Source organism: Gnatocerus cornutus, chromosome 3 (genome assembly GCF_029298725.1).
Source record: "Gnatocerus cornutus isolate USDA-ARS CGAHR chromosome 3, icGnaCorn1.1, whole genome shotgun sequence".
Classification (NCBI taxonomy): Eukaryota; Metazoa; Arthropoda; class Insecta; order Coleoptera; family Tenebrionidae; genus Gnatocerus; species Gnatocerus cornutus.
In genome coordinates, this window is record NC_142235.1 from 15,753,619 (window position 1) to 15,765,458 (window position 11,840).

The 11,840-nt window shown below is 36.7% G+C and overlaps 2 protein-coding genes across 2 annotated transcripts; both read right to left on the reverse strand.

The window, feature by feature from the left end:
• Positions 1-492: 492 nt before the first annotated feature.
• Positions 493-6,718, reverse strand: LOC148177447 (phospholipid-transporting ATPase ABCA3-like). The gene is made up of 16 exons (XM_088031869.1): positions 6,207-6,718; positions 6,047-6,162; positions 5,693-5,928; positions 5,414-5,648; positions 5,189-5,368; positions 4,935-5,144; positions 4,447-4,886; positions 3,858-4,399; positions 3,747-3,811; positions 3,353-3,705; positions 3,095-3,307; positions 2,301-2,574; positions 2,042-2,167; positions 1,784-1,999; positions 571-1,736; positions 493-525 (listed from the first exon to the last, which is right to left on the reverse strand). Exons 1-16 carry the CDS (start codon positions 6,239-6,241, stop codon positions 493-495), a joined length of 4,440 nt encoding a protein of 1,479 aa, XP_087887995.1. The 5' UTR covers positions 6,242-6,718.
• A 4,131-nt stretch (positions 6,719-10,849) lies between these two features.
• Positions 10,850-11,624, reverse strand: LOC148177448 (low molecular weight phosphotyrosine protein phosphatase 1-like). The gene is made up of 4 exons (XM_088032027.1): positions 11,499-11,624; positions 11,255-11,442; positions 11,042-11,203; positions 10,850-10,996 (listed from the first exon to the last, which is right to left on the reverse strand). The coding sequence occupies exons 1-4, from the start codon at positions 11,533-11,535 to the stop codon at positions 10,907-10,909; spliced, it is 477 nt and encodes a 158-aa protein (XP_087888153.1). The 5' UTR covers positions 11,536-11,624; the 3' UTR covers positions 10,850-10,906.
• Between the last annotated feature and the right edge of the window lie 216 nt (positions 11,625-11,840).

Genomic DNA, 11,840 nt, shown 5'->3' on the forward strand with positions numbered 1-11,840 from the left:
TAATCCATATCTCTGACGCGAAGCAAAATATTGAAAAACCCCTCTATTCAAAAAATTGCAGTAGGCTGAGTTTGCAACTTACAGTAAGCGTAGTAATCTTAAAAATGCACCATATGGCCTTCTATAATTGTGCCAAAATTTAAAATTTTTCTCTAAAAATAAACGGAGATTGAGCTTGTGGTAAGAGACCATGTATAAGTAAAAAACCAGACGTGATATTTTTTCTGTTTTCAGGTTTGAATTCTCCCTAAAAAACTTTTCTAGATTCACCTTTTAAATCGTGAGATATAAAACCTTGTAAACTAGTGTAATCGGAGTAAAATCGGAGTAATTTAAAAAAAAAAATGTTTCTTGCTCTATTTCAATTCTACTTTATTACATTAATTTATACTGATATTTTATGTTTAATGAAATTTTATTATACCTACATTTTAATTTCAAATAGACGTATAAAAAAAACAGAAAACTCGGATAAAACTAACAACATAAACTTTACTCTTGATTTGTACTGAAGCTTAAGAAAACCTAAAACCTAAAATTAATTCGAAATCAAGTTAAAACCACAATTACTTGTTCCAGACTGCACTGCCCCAATGAATAATCTTCGATACCCAACTTCTGTTTATTCCTTTCTAAAATTCCAAACATCTGTGACCAAGGCATGACAGTAGTAACCAATTCGTAAGTCAAAAGTTCTTGATATTTCTCCTTCAGCACCGCCCCCGGAAAGTTCACCCGGATGAAATTATCAATCACCTTCACTCTATTCTCTATATACTCGTTACTTTTTTTTATTTTAACCGTCAAACCACAGCCTTGAGCAAATTTACTCTTAAGCCTCTGTGTCGATCCAAGACACTTAAAAGATCCATTGACCATGATAGCCAGTCTTGTACATAAAGCTTCACATTCCTCCATACTATGAGATGTTAAAACGATGCATTTCCCTTCGTCTCTTAATTTCGCCAAAGCAGTCCATAAGAAGCGTTTTGTCGCGGGGTCCATCCCTGTCGTCGGTTCGTCTAAATACACAATCGGAGGATCCCCAATCAACGCAAGGGCTGTGCTCAATTTCCGTTTATTCCCACCACTCAGCTGTTTGACTTTCTTATCTAAATGTTTGAAGAAGTCGAACTCGTGCGCGAGGTGTTCCCCCAAGTAGTTACACTTCTGCATAGGTACACCTCGGAGTAAACCGAAAATTCGCAGAGTTTCTCTGGGGGTGAGATCATCGAGAAGAGCGTCGAATTGTGGGCAGTAGCCTATCAACTGTTGGACCTTCTTCTGCTCGGTTTTGATGTTCATTCCGTTGACCCAAGCATCTCCGTAGGAGATTTGGATGTCGCCTGTCATCATCTTGAAGGTGGTGGTTTTACCCGCGCCGTTCACCCCGAGAAGGCCGAAGCATTCGTACGGTTTCACACCCAAGCAAATACCGTTTACTGCGAGGAAGCGCTTGTAGTACTTGGTGACGTCACGTAGTACCAAACAGTATTCTTTGGAGAGAGTGTTAAGGTCAGTGTTGTGGATTTTGTTGTTTTCTTGTTGGACGTCGACTTCGAGTTCGATGTCTCTTCGTGGAAATTTGTTTTGCTTGATTAGCTTGTTTAGAATAAAACTGAAGAAACCGTACTCGATTAATATAAGAACGACAAACAACACGAAGAACATTGCAAATGAAACAATTATATTTCGACCAATTCCTGGGGTACTCGTGGCGTAGTAGTCATCGAGTCCTTGAAAACGTGTTAGAACAACTCTGTCTGTTTTTTTATCATCTTACCACAACACATTTTTTGAGCTGAGCACGCAACTTCCAAATCCTCCGACAATTGATAGCACAGTTTTCTCTGATTGTATATTAATCCCAAATCAAAAACTCCGCTTGTCAAAGAGTAGAAAGGAACGAACAGAAGAACCCAATGCAGAGGTCTTGCAACATGTTTGAGTTCAAATTGTTCATTTTCCAAAGTTTGTACGACAATAAGTCCTCCAAAGCCTAAAAGAATTGGTAATTTGCGTCATACAAGGGACCAAATACCTGTTAGAGTTCCTATAATTACCATTGTGGAAAAACCTAATGCGGGGCTTTTAAACAAGAACGACACTAAATACATGACTGGTAACACAAAGAACCCGAAGTAGAGAAGTACGACGATAAAGCGACCTAGAGAAAAGAGCGGATTTATAAAAAGTGTTTTCATCTTTGATACTCGTTTTTCTCACTTCATTTTTTGAGGGCGAGCTATCACGTTTTAGTATGTATTAATTAATTAATATTCCCAGCGTCAAATTCTCACCTATTTCCTCCGAAGAGCAATACCCTTCTTCCTGAAGCACCGCCAAAGTAATAATAACCCCAACCACAGTGATCAAGTAAGTCAACAAATCACACAAGAACGCAGTGCCCCAAAAGATAAAAGCATTCACACCTGACACAAACTGCAAGTGTTTGGCTTTGCTCGTCCGCTCTCGAACGTAAAATAAGATGTACAAACTCGCTACGAAGGCCATTCCCAAACCGATATGAGTAGCAATTCCTGTGGTCATTCTAATCTCTCTTGTCTCCTTCAGCTAAATGGTTTTCAAGGTAAGTTTGTACAGGCAGCAGCAAAAGAAATGAACTGATGGGTGGGATGGCTTGCAACGAGGTGTAGTGCTCTCAGGGAATGGTGTCGTAATCTGCACCCCCATAAAACAAACTTCACACTATGTTTTTTACACACCCGTGGATTTATGAACGACGATTTAAGCAAGCATAATTGGCAAGTTTGATAACATTTCCACTTTTAATTGCTGTTTTTGATTGTTGTGATTTTTTTTTAAATGACTAAAACTAAGTGAACATTCTTTGGTCTTGGAGTAATCTTGCGTTATTTAGGCTCATTTCACCCAGAATTTCGCGCAGATTCCAAATCCGAGCTCAAAATGCACAACAAATAACTGAGTTTATAAGTCCACGGCTATGTAAAAAAGCATAGTGCGCATTTACAAATTAAAAAATTATTAAAACAAATATTATTCGTCTCTTCAAATTTGTTTAGAGCCTCGTTCCGCCCATCAACTCGTTTCTATTGTTGCTGACTGTACCAACCTGAGACTCTAGACTTATAGGTAAAGGATAATTGGTGAAGCTTATTGAAGAGTCTTTTCCCCGACTTTCTTTAAAGAGCATGTTGAGCACAAGACTTAGACTCAGAGCTGTTGTATGGTATGGATTCCCATTAAACCAAGCTTTTGAAGTGGTTTTATTGAAAGACGCTCCTGCGAGGTAATATCTTTTGACATTAGTTGGAGATTTCGTTGTCTACAAAACTCTAACACTTAAGAATCAAAATGTGGTAAGTCGTACCTCACTGAGAATTGTCTCAGTCACATTCGACACTTCTTTGACGTTGTACTTCGACAACATGTCTTTGTACGATTGGTAGTACCGCCCGGCACCATCTAGTAGAATTACTGGACTATCGTACAAATCCAGACTAATTTTCAAAGGCGGAAGACGAGGAGGTGGATTGAAGTTCCTCATGATTAGTACTATGAGCACTATTAAAACACTGGGCAAGATAAATTGAAGTAGCATCAGGTACCACATCCGCCAACTCGACAACATCTTCTTCAAGACCACGGCAATGAACTGATTCTTCATTAAAGCTGCCCCGTTCAAGTACTGTTTTGGCAGTTCGGAATTTGCATCCACAGTTACTAAATGTCGTTATTGTGGATGTTGAAACTATTGTACTTACCACTGGTTCTGCCCACGTTTTGGTTATGCACCTTCGAACTGCTGTTGTCGAAGTCAGCACCAACTCTGAGAAGAACAAGACTATTAAATGTACAAAAACATGAGAACTCACTTCATGAAAACTTCTTCTAGCGTCGCAAGAGAGACTCCATAATTCTGAACTCCTAGTGACGACATATTCTGCTCCAGGTCTCGCAAGATGATTTCAAACCTCCCCGATTCGGTCTCCGGCAACTGGTAGGTAAGTTCCGACCCCACAAAAGAGTAGACTTGAATCTGAGGAATATACTTCTTCAGTAACGCGGTTATATTGTAGGGAACAGCTCGGGGTTTAATGTCCATCACCAAGTAGTACCCAGTACCAAACTTCTTCTTCAAGAAGAAGCTTGTTCCGCAGCATTGTAAAACTCCCCCGGTCATTATTGCAATTCTATCTCCAAGCAAATCAGCTTCGTCCATGAAATGCGTCGTCAAAAGTATCGTCCGACCTTCCTTCTGTTTCTCTAGCAAATTCCAAATGATGCGTCTTGCCGATGGGTCCAATCCAGAGGTGGGTTCGTCGAGCATTACCACTTTAGAGTTTCCACACAAAGCCATGCCGACACAGAGTTTCCGTTTCATTCCTCCAGAGAGACTGCTTGAACGCGCGTGCCGCTGTTGAGGACCTTACAAAGAGGAAGGAAATATTGATTATATTATACTTTATCCTCCAGCTCCAGAAGACCGATGTACATGTTGATTTCTGCTTGGATGACACTACTCGACAACCCCTTCAGCTTCCCGAAGAAGTACAAGTGCTCATAAACTGTTAATGTGTCGAAAAGAACATTGTGCTGTAAACACAGCCCCATGCTATCCCGCACCTTCTTGACGTTGGTCCTGACGTCGTAGCCGTTGACCAAGATGGTACCGCTGCTGGGGGGGAACATCCCCGTAATCATGGACATTAATGTGGTTTTACCAGCGCCGTTGTGGCCGAGGAGTACCGTAATATGGCCTTGGTACATATTCAAGTTTAGATGGTTGACGACTGTGTTGATGCCAAAGACTTTTGATACGTTCTGGAGCTGGATACCAATGGGAAGGAGTCCGGAGAAGCTTTCAAAGAATGTTCCGGTGGTTTGCGTCATTTTATCGTGGACTTCTGAAATTTTTTGTAATATTCGTAGATAAGAAACTAACTTTTTACTTGTTTCCACGGGTGTGTTGCACCAATAGGCCCGTGTAACCGGAAAATACCACGGCTGGGGCATCCCGTATTCCCCCGGAAAAATCGCTTCAATATACAGCGCTAGCACTAAATACAGAAACACGTCCAACAGCATCATCAGTAAGATTGCCGCAAAAGTTACATCACTATCCGGACTGCTTCGTGCCCACAAATTACTCCATTGAACACCTGAAAACGATCTGGTTTTCTGGACACCATCTTCAATACTGTACCTTCTTGGACTCCTTCAAATTTAAGAATGATGCTAATGCCGAAAGAAACGGCTGCGTTACTGAGAAGACTTGAGGCTAGTGCAGTACTGAGACTCACAATTTTCGAACTTTCAATTATATTAATCCAAATTAGATAAGTGATGAAATATATAAGACAGCCTCCGGTGGTGGCGGTGTTAGCTACAAGAACGTGTCACTCTTAGATGGGTTAAAAATGGTTCTTACCGCTGGAGAAGAACACGCTGATGAGGAAGCTCAAACTGATGGTACAACATGCGAAGAGTAACAAAAACACAAATAAGACAGTTGGATCAGAATAAGTGAATATTGGAACTTGGGCAAGTTTAACAGTTGTAAGGATTATTATGACGATAACTACAAGAAGTAGGATGATGAAGCTGCGGGTGTACCACGCCGTCCAGTGCAGCCACCCTGGTAACCCCATGATTTTCATTGATTCCTTAAAAAATCGTTTTAAGAGGAGTTTTTGAGCTTCCAACACACCTTCAATTGATTCTCTTTTTCTGTGGATATTACTCTGATTGTGTTGACGAAATTGTACGAGAAAATTATTATGATTAGCAAACAAATCAATTGCTCGATTCCTGTAGAATAAAAATTATCTTTCAAGTGCGGGGGGTACGAAAATCTGTTTATGACGATCTCAGTTTTTGGGGGTTCTCCTAACAGAGCGAACGTCAGAGTTTGCTGGAGGGCGAGAAATCCCCTTTCCATGTAACCTAGGGAAAAGTATGGTCAATAATATTAAGAACAGTCTCGCCTGAAAATGGGGGCCTCAACCCGAATTTCCTCACTTCTTTTCTGAGACCGAGCTATCACATTTTAGTTGAAGCTTACCTGGGGCTCCTCCGTAAGTGACATTTCCATCACTCCTCGGCCCAGGAAATTGGAAATGCTGGAAAAGTACATCAGTGTACCAATCATACTTCTTACCCATCAACATCGTCGGGAGCCTAAAAGATCTCAACAGTCTTCACTCCAAATTATTGAGTCTCACCTTATGGTGATTTCCACGTTTGGAACAAGGTCCATTCGATCACTAATTCCGAGCAAATCGTCATTAAATTCGATCGCAGCGAAGAGCCCCTGAGACACATCTTCATTACTGTTAATGTCTTCATTTAAAGCGTCTGAAGATTCGTAAGTTTGCGGTACTATTAGAGAGGAATATGGGCAAAGTTCCGAAAACACTGAAGTTATAACTTCATCCAGCAAGGGGCTGCTGGGGGAGTACGTGACAACAAATTCTCTAAAGGGGTAAGTTTGAGCGTTGACAACCCTATTTTGTGGTACTCACTGAAGGCAGAATTTATCTAAATCTTTTACGCGGAACTCGGGATAAACCACAAGGTCTTCCTCCTTAACTTTGATTACGATTCGAAGAAACAACAGGATTAGACAAATTAAAACGGGGAAGATAATTTCAAAGGCTGTGAGAACTGGGCGTCGCTTTATAAGAGTCCAGTTTTTCCACATTAACAGGAGGAACTTGTTCAATTGATTTGTCATGTTTCTGGAAACGAAGGGGAAAGATGAGACTCGGAAAATAAGTTGTCAAAGTCAAAAATGGCGCGTTTGTCAAAATCGATTTGTTGATCATACAAATTCCCTCTTGATTGTGTAGATTACCGTTAAACTTTTTTGATTTTCTTTAAATTTTTCTTTGATTCCGTCCTACGAAGATTCTAAAAACAAATATGAAGGACTAATCGCAAACATAAATGCGTAGAAAAAAGAAGCAAATAATTCTGCACTACTAAAAACGCGACACTGAGGAACAGAAATGGAAAAAATAACAATGCAATTATCTTATTCTCTTTCTCACATTTATCAAAAGATCGAGCATCACCTCGTCTCAAAGTTCTCCGCAACTTCCATGGTAATTTTAACGCCGCCATTCTCTTTTTTCGCCCCTTCTTTAAACTTTTTTTCCGATTCGAACGCAAGCTTCATTTTTATTTTTTTCAATGGAAATTTTAGTGGAGTTTGTACAAGCTAACAGAGCTTCATCGAAGATTCGTCTCCTTTTTTGTTCTGCAGCTGCCTGTCGGTGTTGTCACCGAATCTGTTTTTAAATACTTTTTTACCTCTTATTTTTAAATTGGAGGAAAATAAACTACAAATTTAAAATTCAAAATGACTTTACCTGCCCACTTTAAGGAAATATAATTTTAGATAAAAAATTATTTAAAAAATTGTTAAAAAAGGAACCATTCTTGCAGACAGGCGCTGTTTTATAACTTATTTTGTATTTAATAGAATAGATTAAATTTAATATTAAAATCTTTATTATTTATTTCTCAATTGATTTTTCAATTACTGTGAACACAATAATACATCGTTTATACTTCAAATAACCGCAATTCAACGAAATATAAGTATTTTATGGGTATTAAAAAATAACAATTAACTTGCCATTTCATTTTTTTAGTTTATGGACGAATATTTTATTGTACTTTTAGATTTTTAAGACCTAATAATTTATTTTTTATTCTTATATTGATTCTGATCTTTTTTAATTTTATCAATTTTCTTTTTAGATTCTTTAAATATTTCTATATTCTTTAGACTTTCTTAAATTATTGTAAGATTGTCTTTAAACTTTTCTTGGATTCGGTAAATTTACTTTATAGTTTCTTTTTGAATTTTCTTTAGAGATTCTATTTGGAATTTATAGATATCAATATCAATAAATTGTCTGTACCAAATCTCTCTTTAGATTTTTTCTAGATTCCTTTATGATTGGCTTAAATTCATTATAATTTCCTTTAAGATTCTTTTTTCTGTAAGATCTTTAAATTATCTCGATATGTTCTGTAGGTTTTCAGTAAAATTTATCTTAATTTCCTCAATTCTTCACGTATTCTCTCCATACTGTTTAGACTTTCTTTCGTTTTCTTGAAATTCTCTGCAAATTTTTCTTGGAGTTTCCACATTTACTTTGTAGTTTTTCTTTGAATTTCCCTCAAAAGTTTTTTTGGATTTTTTTAATTTCTTTGGATTGTCTATAATATCTTTAGATTTTCTTTAGATTTTTTTATTCTAATTTTTAAAAATTCTTTATAAATTCTTCTTAAATTTTCTTTAATTTTCTATACATTTTTTGTAATTTTTATCTAAGTTTTTCAGATTCTTTACGTATTTTTTAGACCATCTTTCTTTATCTCTAGATTTTCTGTCGATTTTTTTAGATTCTCCAGATTTACTTTGTAGTTTCACTTTGAATTGTCCTCAAAATTTCTCTTTAGAATTATTAGATTTCTCTCAGTTATCTCTAGAAGTTTTCTTTAATTCTTTTTTAAATTCCTTTACGAATAGCTCATTATAATTTTTGAAAACTCTCTGAATTCTATTCAGATTTTCTCTACATTTTTTATAGATTTTCTGTAAATTGTATCGAAATTTTCTAGATTTTTGCGCGTATTCTCTTTCGATATCTCAACATCCTCTGTAGACTTTTTTTGGTCCTTTTGATTTACTTTGTAGTTTCTATTTGTAATTTTCTAAAAGATTCTTTTTAGAATTTATAGATTCATCTAAATTGTCTAGAATCATTTTTTAGATTTTCTATAAATTTCTTTATACTATGTAATTAGCAATTAAATTCTTCTAATTTTACAAAATTCTCTCGATTCTATATTTTTATTGACTTCCTCTAAATTTTACGTAATTTTTTATATTCTTCGCATATTCTCTCTACATTCTTTAAATTCTCTTTAGATATTTTTTGGATTCTGCTAATTTACTGAGAAATTTGTCTTGGAATTTTTCTCAAAGATTTCTTTTAAAATTAATAGTTTTTTTTATTATAATAATCTATAATTTTTGTTTAGATTTTTTTATTTCTTTACGATTGACTTTAATTTATTCTAATTTCCAAGGAGTGTTTTATTTTTTCTTTCCAATTTTACAGTTCCAAAGCTTTTCTGAATTCTAAATTTTCTGTATGATTTTTATTGATTAAGCTTAACTTTAATTATTTAATAAGTTTTATTTAGATTTTTTCTACATTTTCTTTTTTTCTATTTTTTCAACATAATATTTTACTTTTTTCTGATTTTTTTTTTTCCTAGATTTCGTTTAATTATGTTATTCAGTATTTTTCCTTCTTCTTCTGTAATGGATAATTCATGTTCATTCTTCTTTAAATGACAAAAATAGGAAAACGATTAATGATACTACCAAAATACGCCTCCAATCAATCAAATACCTAATAAATTACCCACCATCAACCTAATAACCCAGAAAAACGAAATAAACCAATCAAAATGAGCTTCAGACTCTTAAATTTCCTTTTCAAAATCTACAGTTTCGTCTCTTTAACCCCTTCTTCAATAAATTTCAGTACTATCTCAATCTGGCAGAAAATCCACTCAATTTGTGTTTTTACAGCAGTGTCTTCATACTTCTTCATTTCACTATCCAACAGAAGTTACTCTTCCATGCTCCACATCAAAAGAACAATTTGTATTCTCATCGACTTTGGTTTAGTAACATTTCAATTTTACGTCAACTTAACTCCTTTCTTCGTGAAGACGAACCAATGGAAGACACTGATAAAACAGTTAAAATCGACAGAAATACAAAGAAAAGTAAAATGTAGGAAAATCAGAGCTCCTTTCTACTTGGGGTTTGTTACAACGCAACTTATTTATATCTTCGCTGCAGTGTACACTTTGTACGTTTGGTCCTTTGTTACAATTTTTAATTACATAGAAGTTTCCTCCGTTATTTTGCTCCAATTCTTCTTTGTGTATCTTCACAACTTTCTTCTGTGTCTTCTAGTGAACACCTTGTGGTCTCGTTACAAGAATGTGACGAAAATTCTTTCACATGAGTTGGAGCAACTGAGAAGAGGAAGAATCAAAACTCGCGTCCACAGCGTGTTGAACAACACGCAAAATCTCCTTTACGTGCTGAAGGACACAGTTAACACTTTTAATGAGATTTTCGGCGTTCCTCTCGCTCTCACCATCTTCTTGAGCGGTTTCCATTTGGTTAACTATTTAGATTACATGTTTCTAGCATCTCATGTTTTCGGAGAGGTTTCTTACTGGAAGCTTCTTGTTTCGGATTGTATCCAATGCTCGCTAACAATGGTAATTTTAACAATTCTCTTCGTCTAATCTTCATTTCTTGTAGATCAGCATGGCGTCGGTAGTCTTCATTTGCGATTCCCTCATCACCGAAGCGGAGAATATCGTGAATTTGTCATTGAAGATGCGACTTTTTGTCGATGAAGAAGATCAGAGGGTTTTGGAGCGGTTCACGGGATTCGTAAAGGCAAATTTTCCGAAGATTTTGGCTTGGAGGTTCTTCGTTGTACGGAGATCTGTCCTGTTAGAGTTACTAGGAGCTGTGATTCCTTCGTTTATAGTCCTGTTACAGTTTCAGATCTAATAAATTGATTTGACCCGGCGCATCCACCAATTTTGGTTTGAATATAATTTTTTTAACAGTGAAGACAAGGTCGAATCCAAACAAATTTGGTATCAATCGAAAGAGAGGATAAAAATCTATCACTGCACCAAATTTTATGCCGATCCGGATAATATTCTGCAAATGAGAGACAAAAGAGTCCAAAAATTTGGTTCACTGAGGTTAAGGATAATGTGTAGGAATAATCACGTCTTTTCGTCCTTGTCGTACAAACATTTATTTCTTATCATACAAAGTAAAAGCATTCACAGTGACAATTCAATTGTCTTTCTCTAAACTATCAAGAAATGCAGTGCAAGACCTCAAACACTGTTGGTAACACTTCTCAAAGCCCTCAGAGCCTGAATCCTGGAAAATCAGTCAAGACTTGCCCTTGAATCTGTCAAAACTTACATAATAAGGGTCCCTTATGATGACATCTCCTTCAGGGTCGAACTCCCCCAATAATATAATCTTAGCTTTGGAGCCTGGAGGCGCATCTCTCTTCAGCCCTGAAATATTATTCTTATCCATCCCAAAAATGTAATCAAACTCTGAAAAGTCTTCAGGTTCAATCTACAAGCCTTTATTATAAAGTTTCTATTCATTTTTCATGCAAAACGTTACTTGGCGAGCCGTGTTATTGTACGGCACGTTATGATTAGCCAAAATTGCCCTGGCTCTAGAGTCTGGTAAATTCCCGGAGTGCCATCCTCCAAGACCTGCACTGTCGACTTTCCACTTGTCGCTGATGCCTCGTTGCCTCAATAAGTGGAGGAAGACAGCTTCAGCGATGGGGGAGCGACAAATGTTGCCTGGGAAAATTTAAGAGAGCGATGACTCCAAAGGTGCGAAAGAGGTTGGTACATACCAAGACACACAAAGAGGGCTCCTTTCTGGGTTGTCATTATCGTTAAACGTGGATAAACGCGTTAAAATGAGGAAATGTAAAAGTGGGGTTAGGAGTTTGACAGATTGGAAACTAGACTTTCCACTAGAGTTGTGAAAAAGTGTAATCATAACTCTAGTGGAAATTCAAATTTTTGGGCATTGCACGCATGCGCCGGTTTGACTTGGTTAGTCAAATTTAACTAGCATTGGAAGGTAAATTTCGAATTATTACCGCTTTTTTGGCTAGTTTGGACCTTCTTGGGGTTTTATGGGGGTGCGGGGCTAAATATAAACACGTTTTTGAAATTTTTTGGTAAAGTTT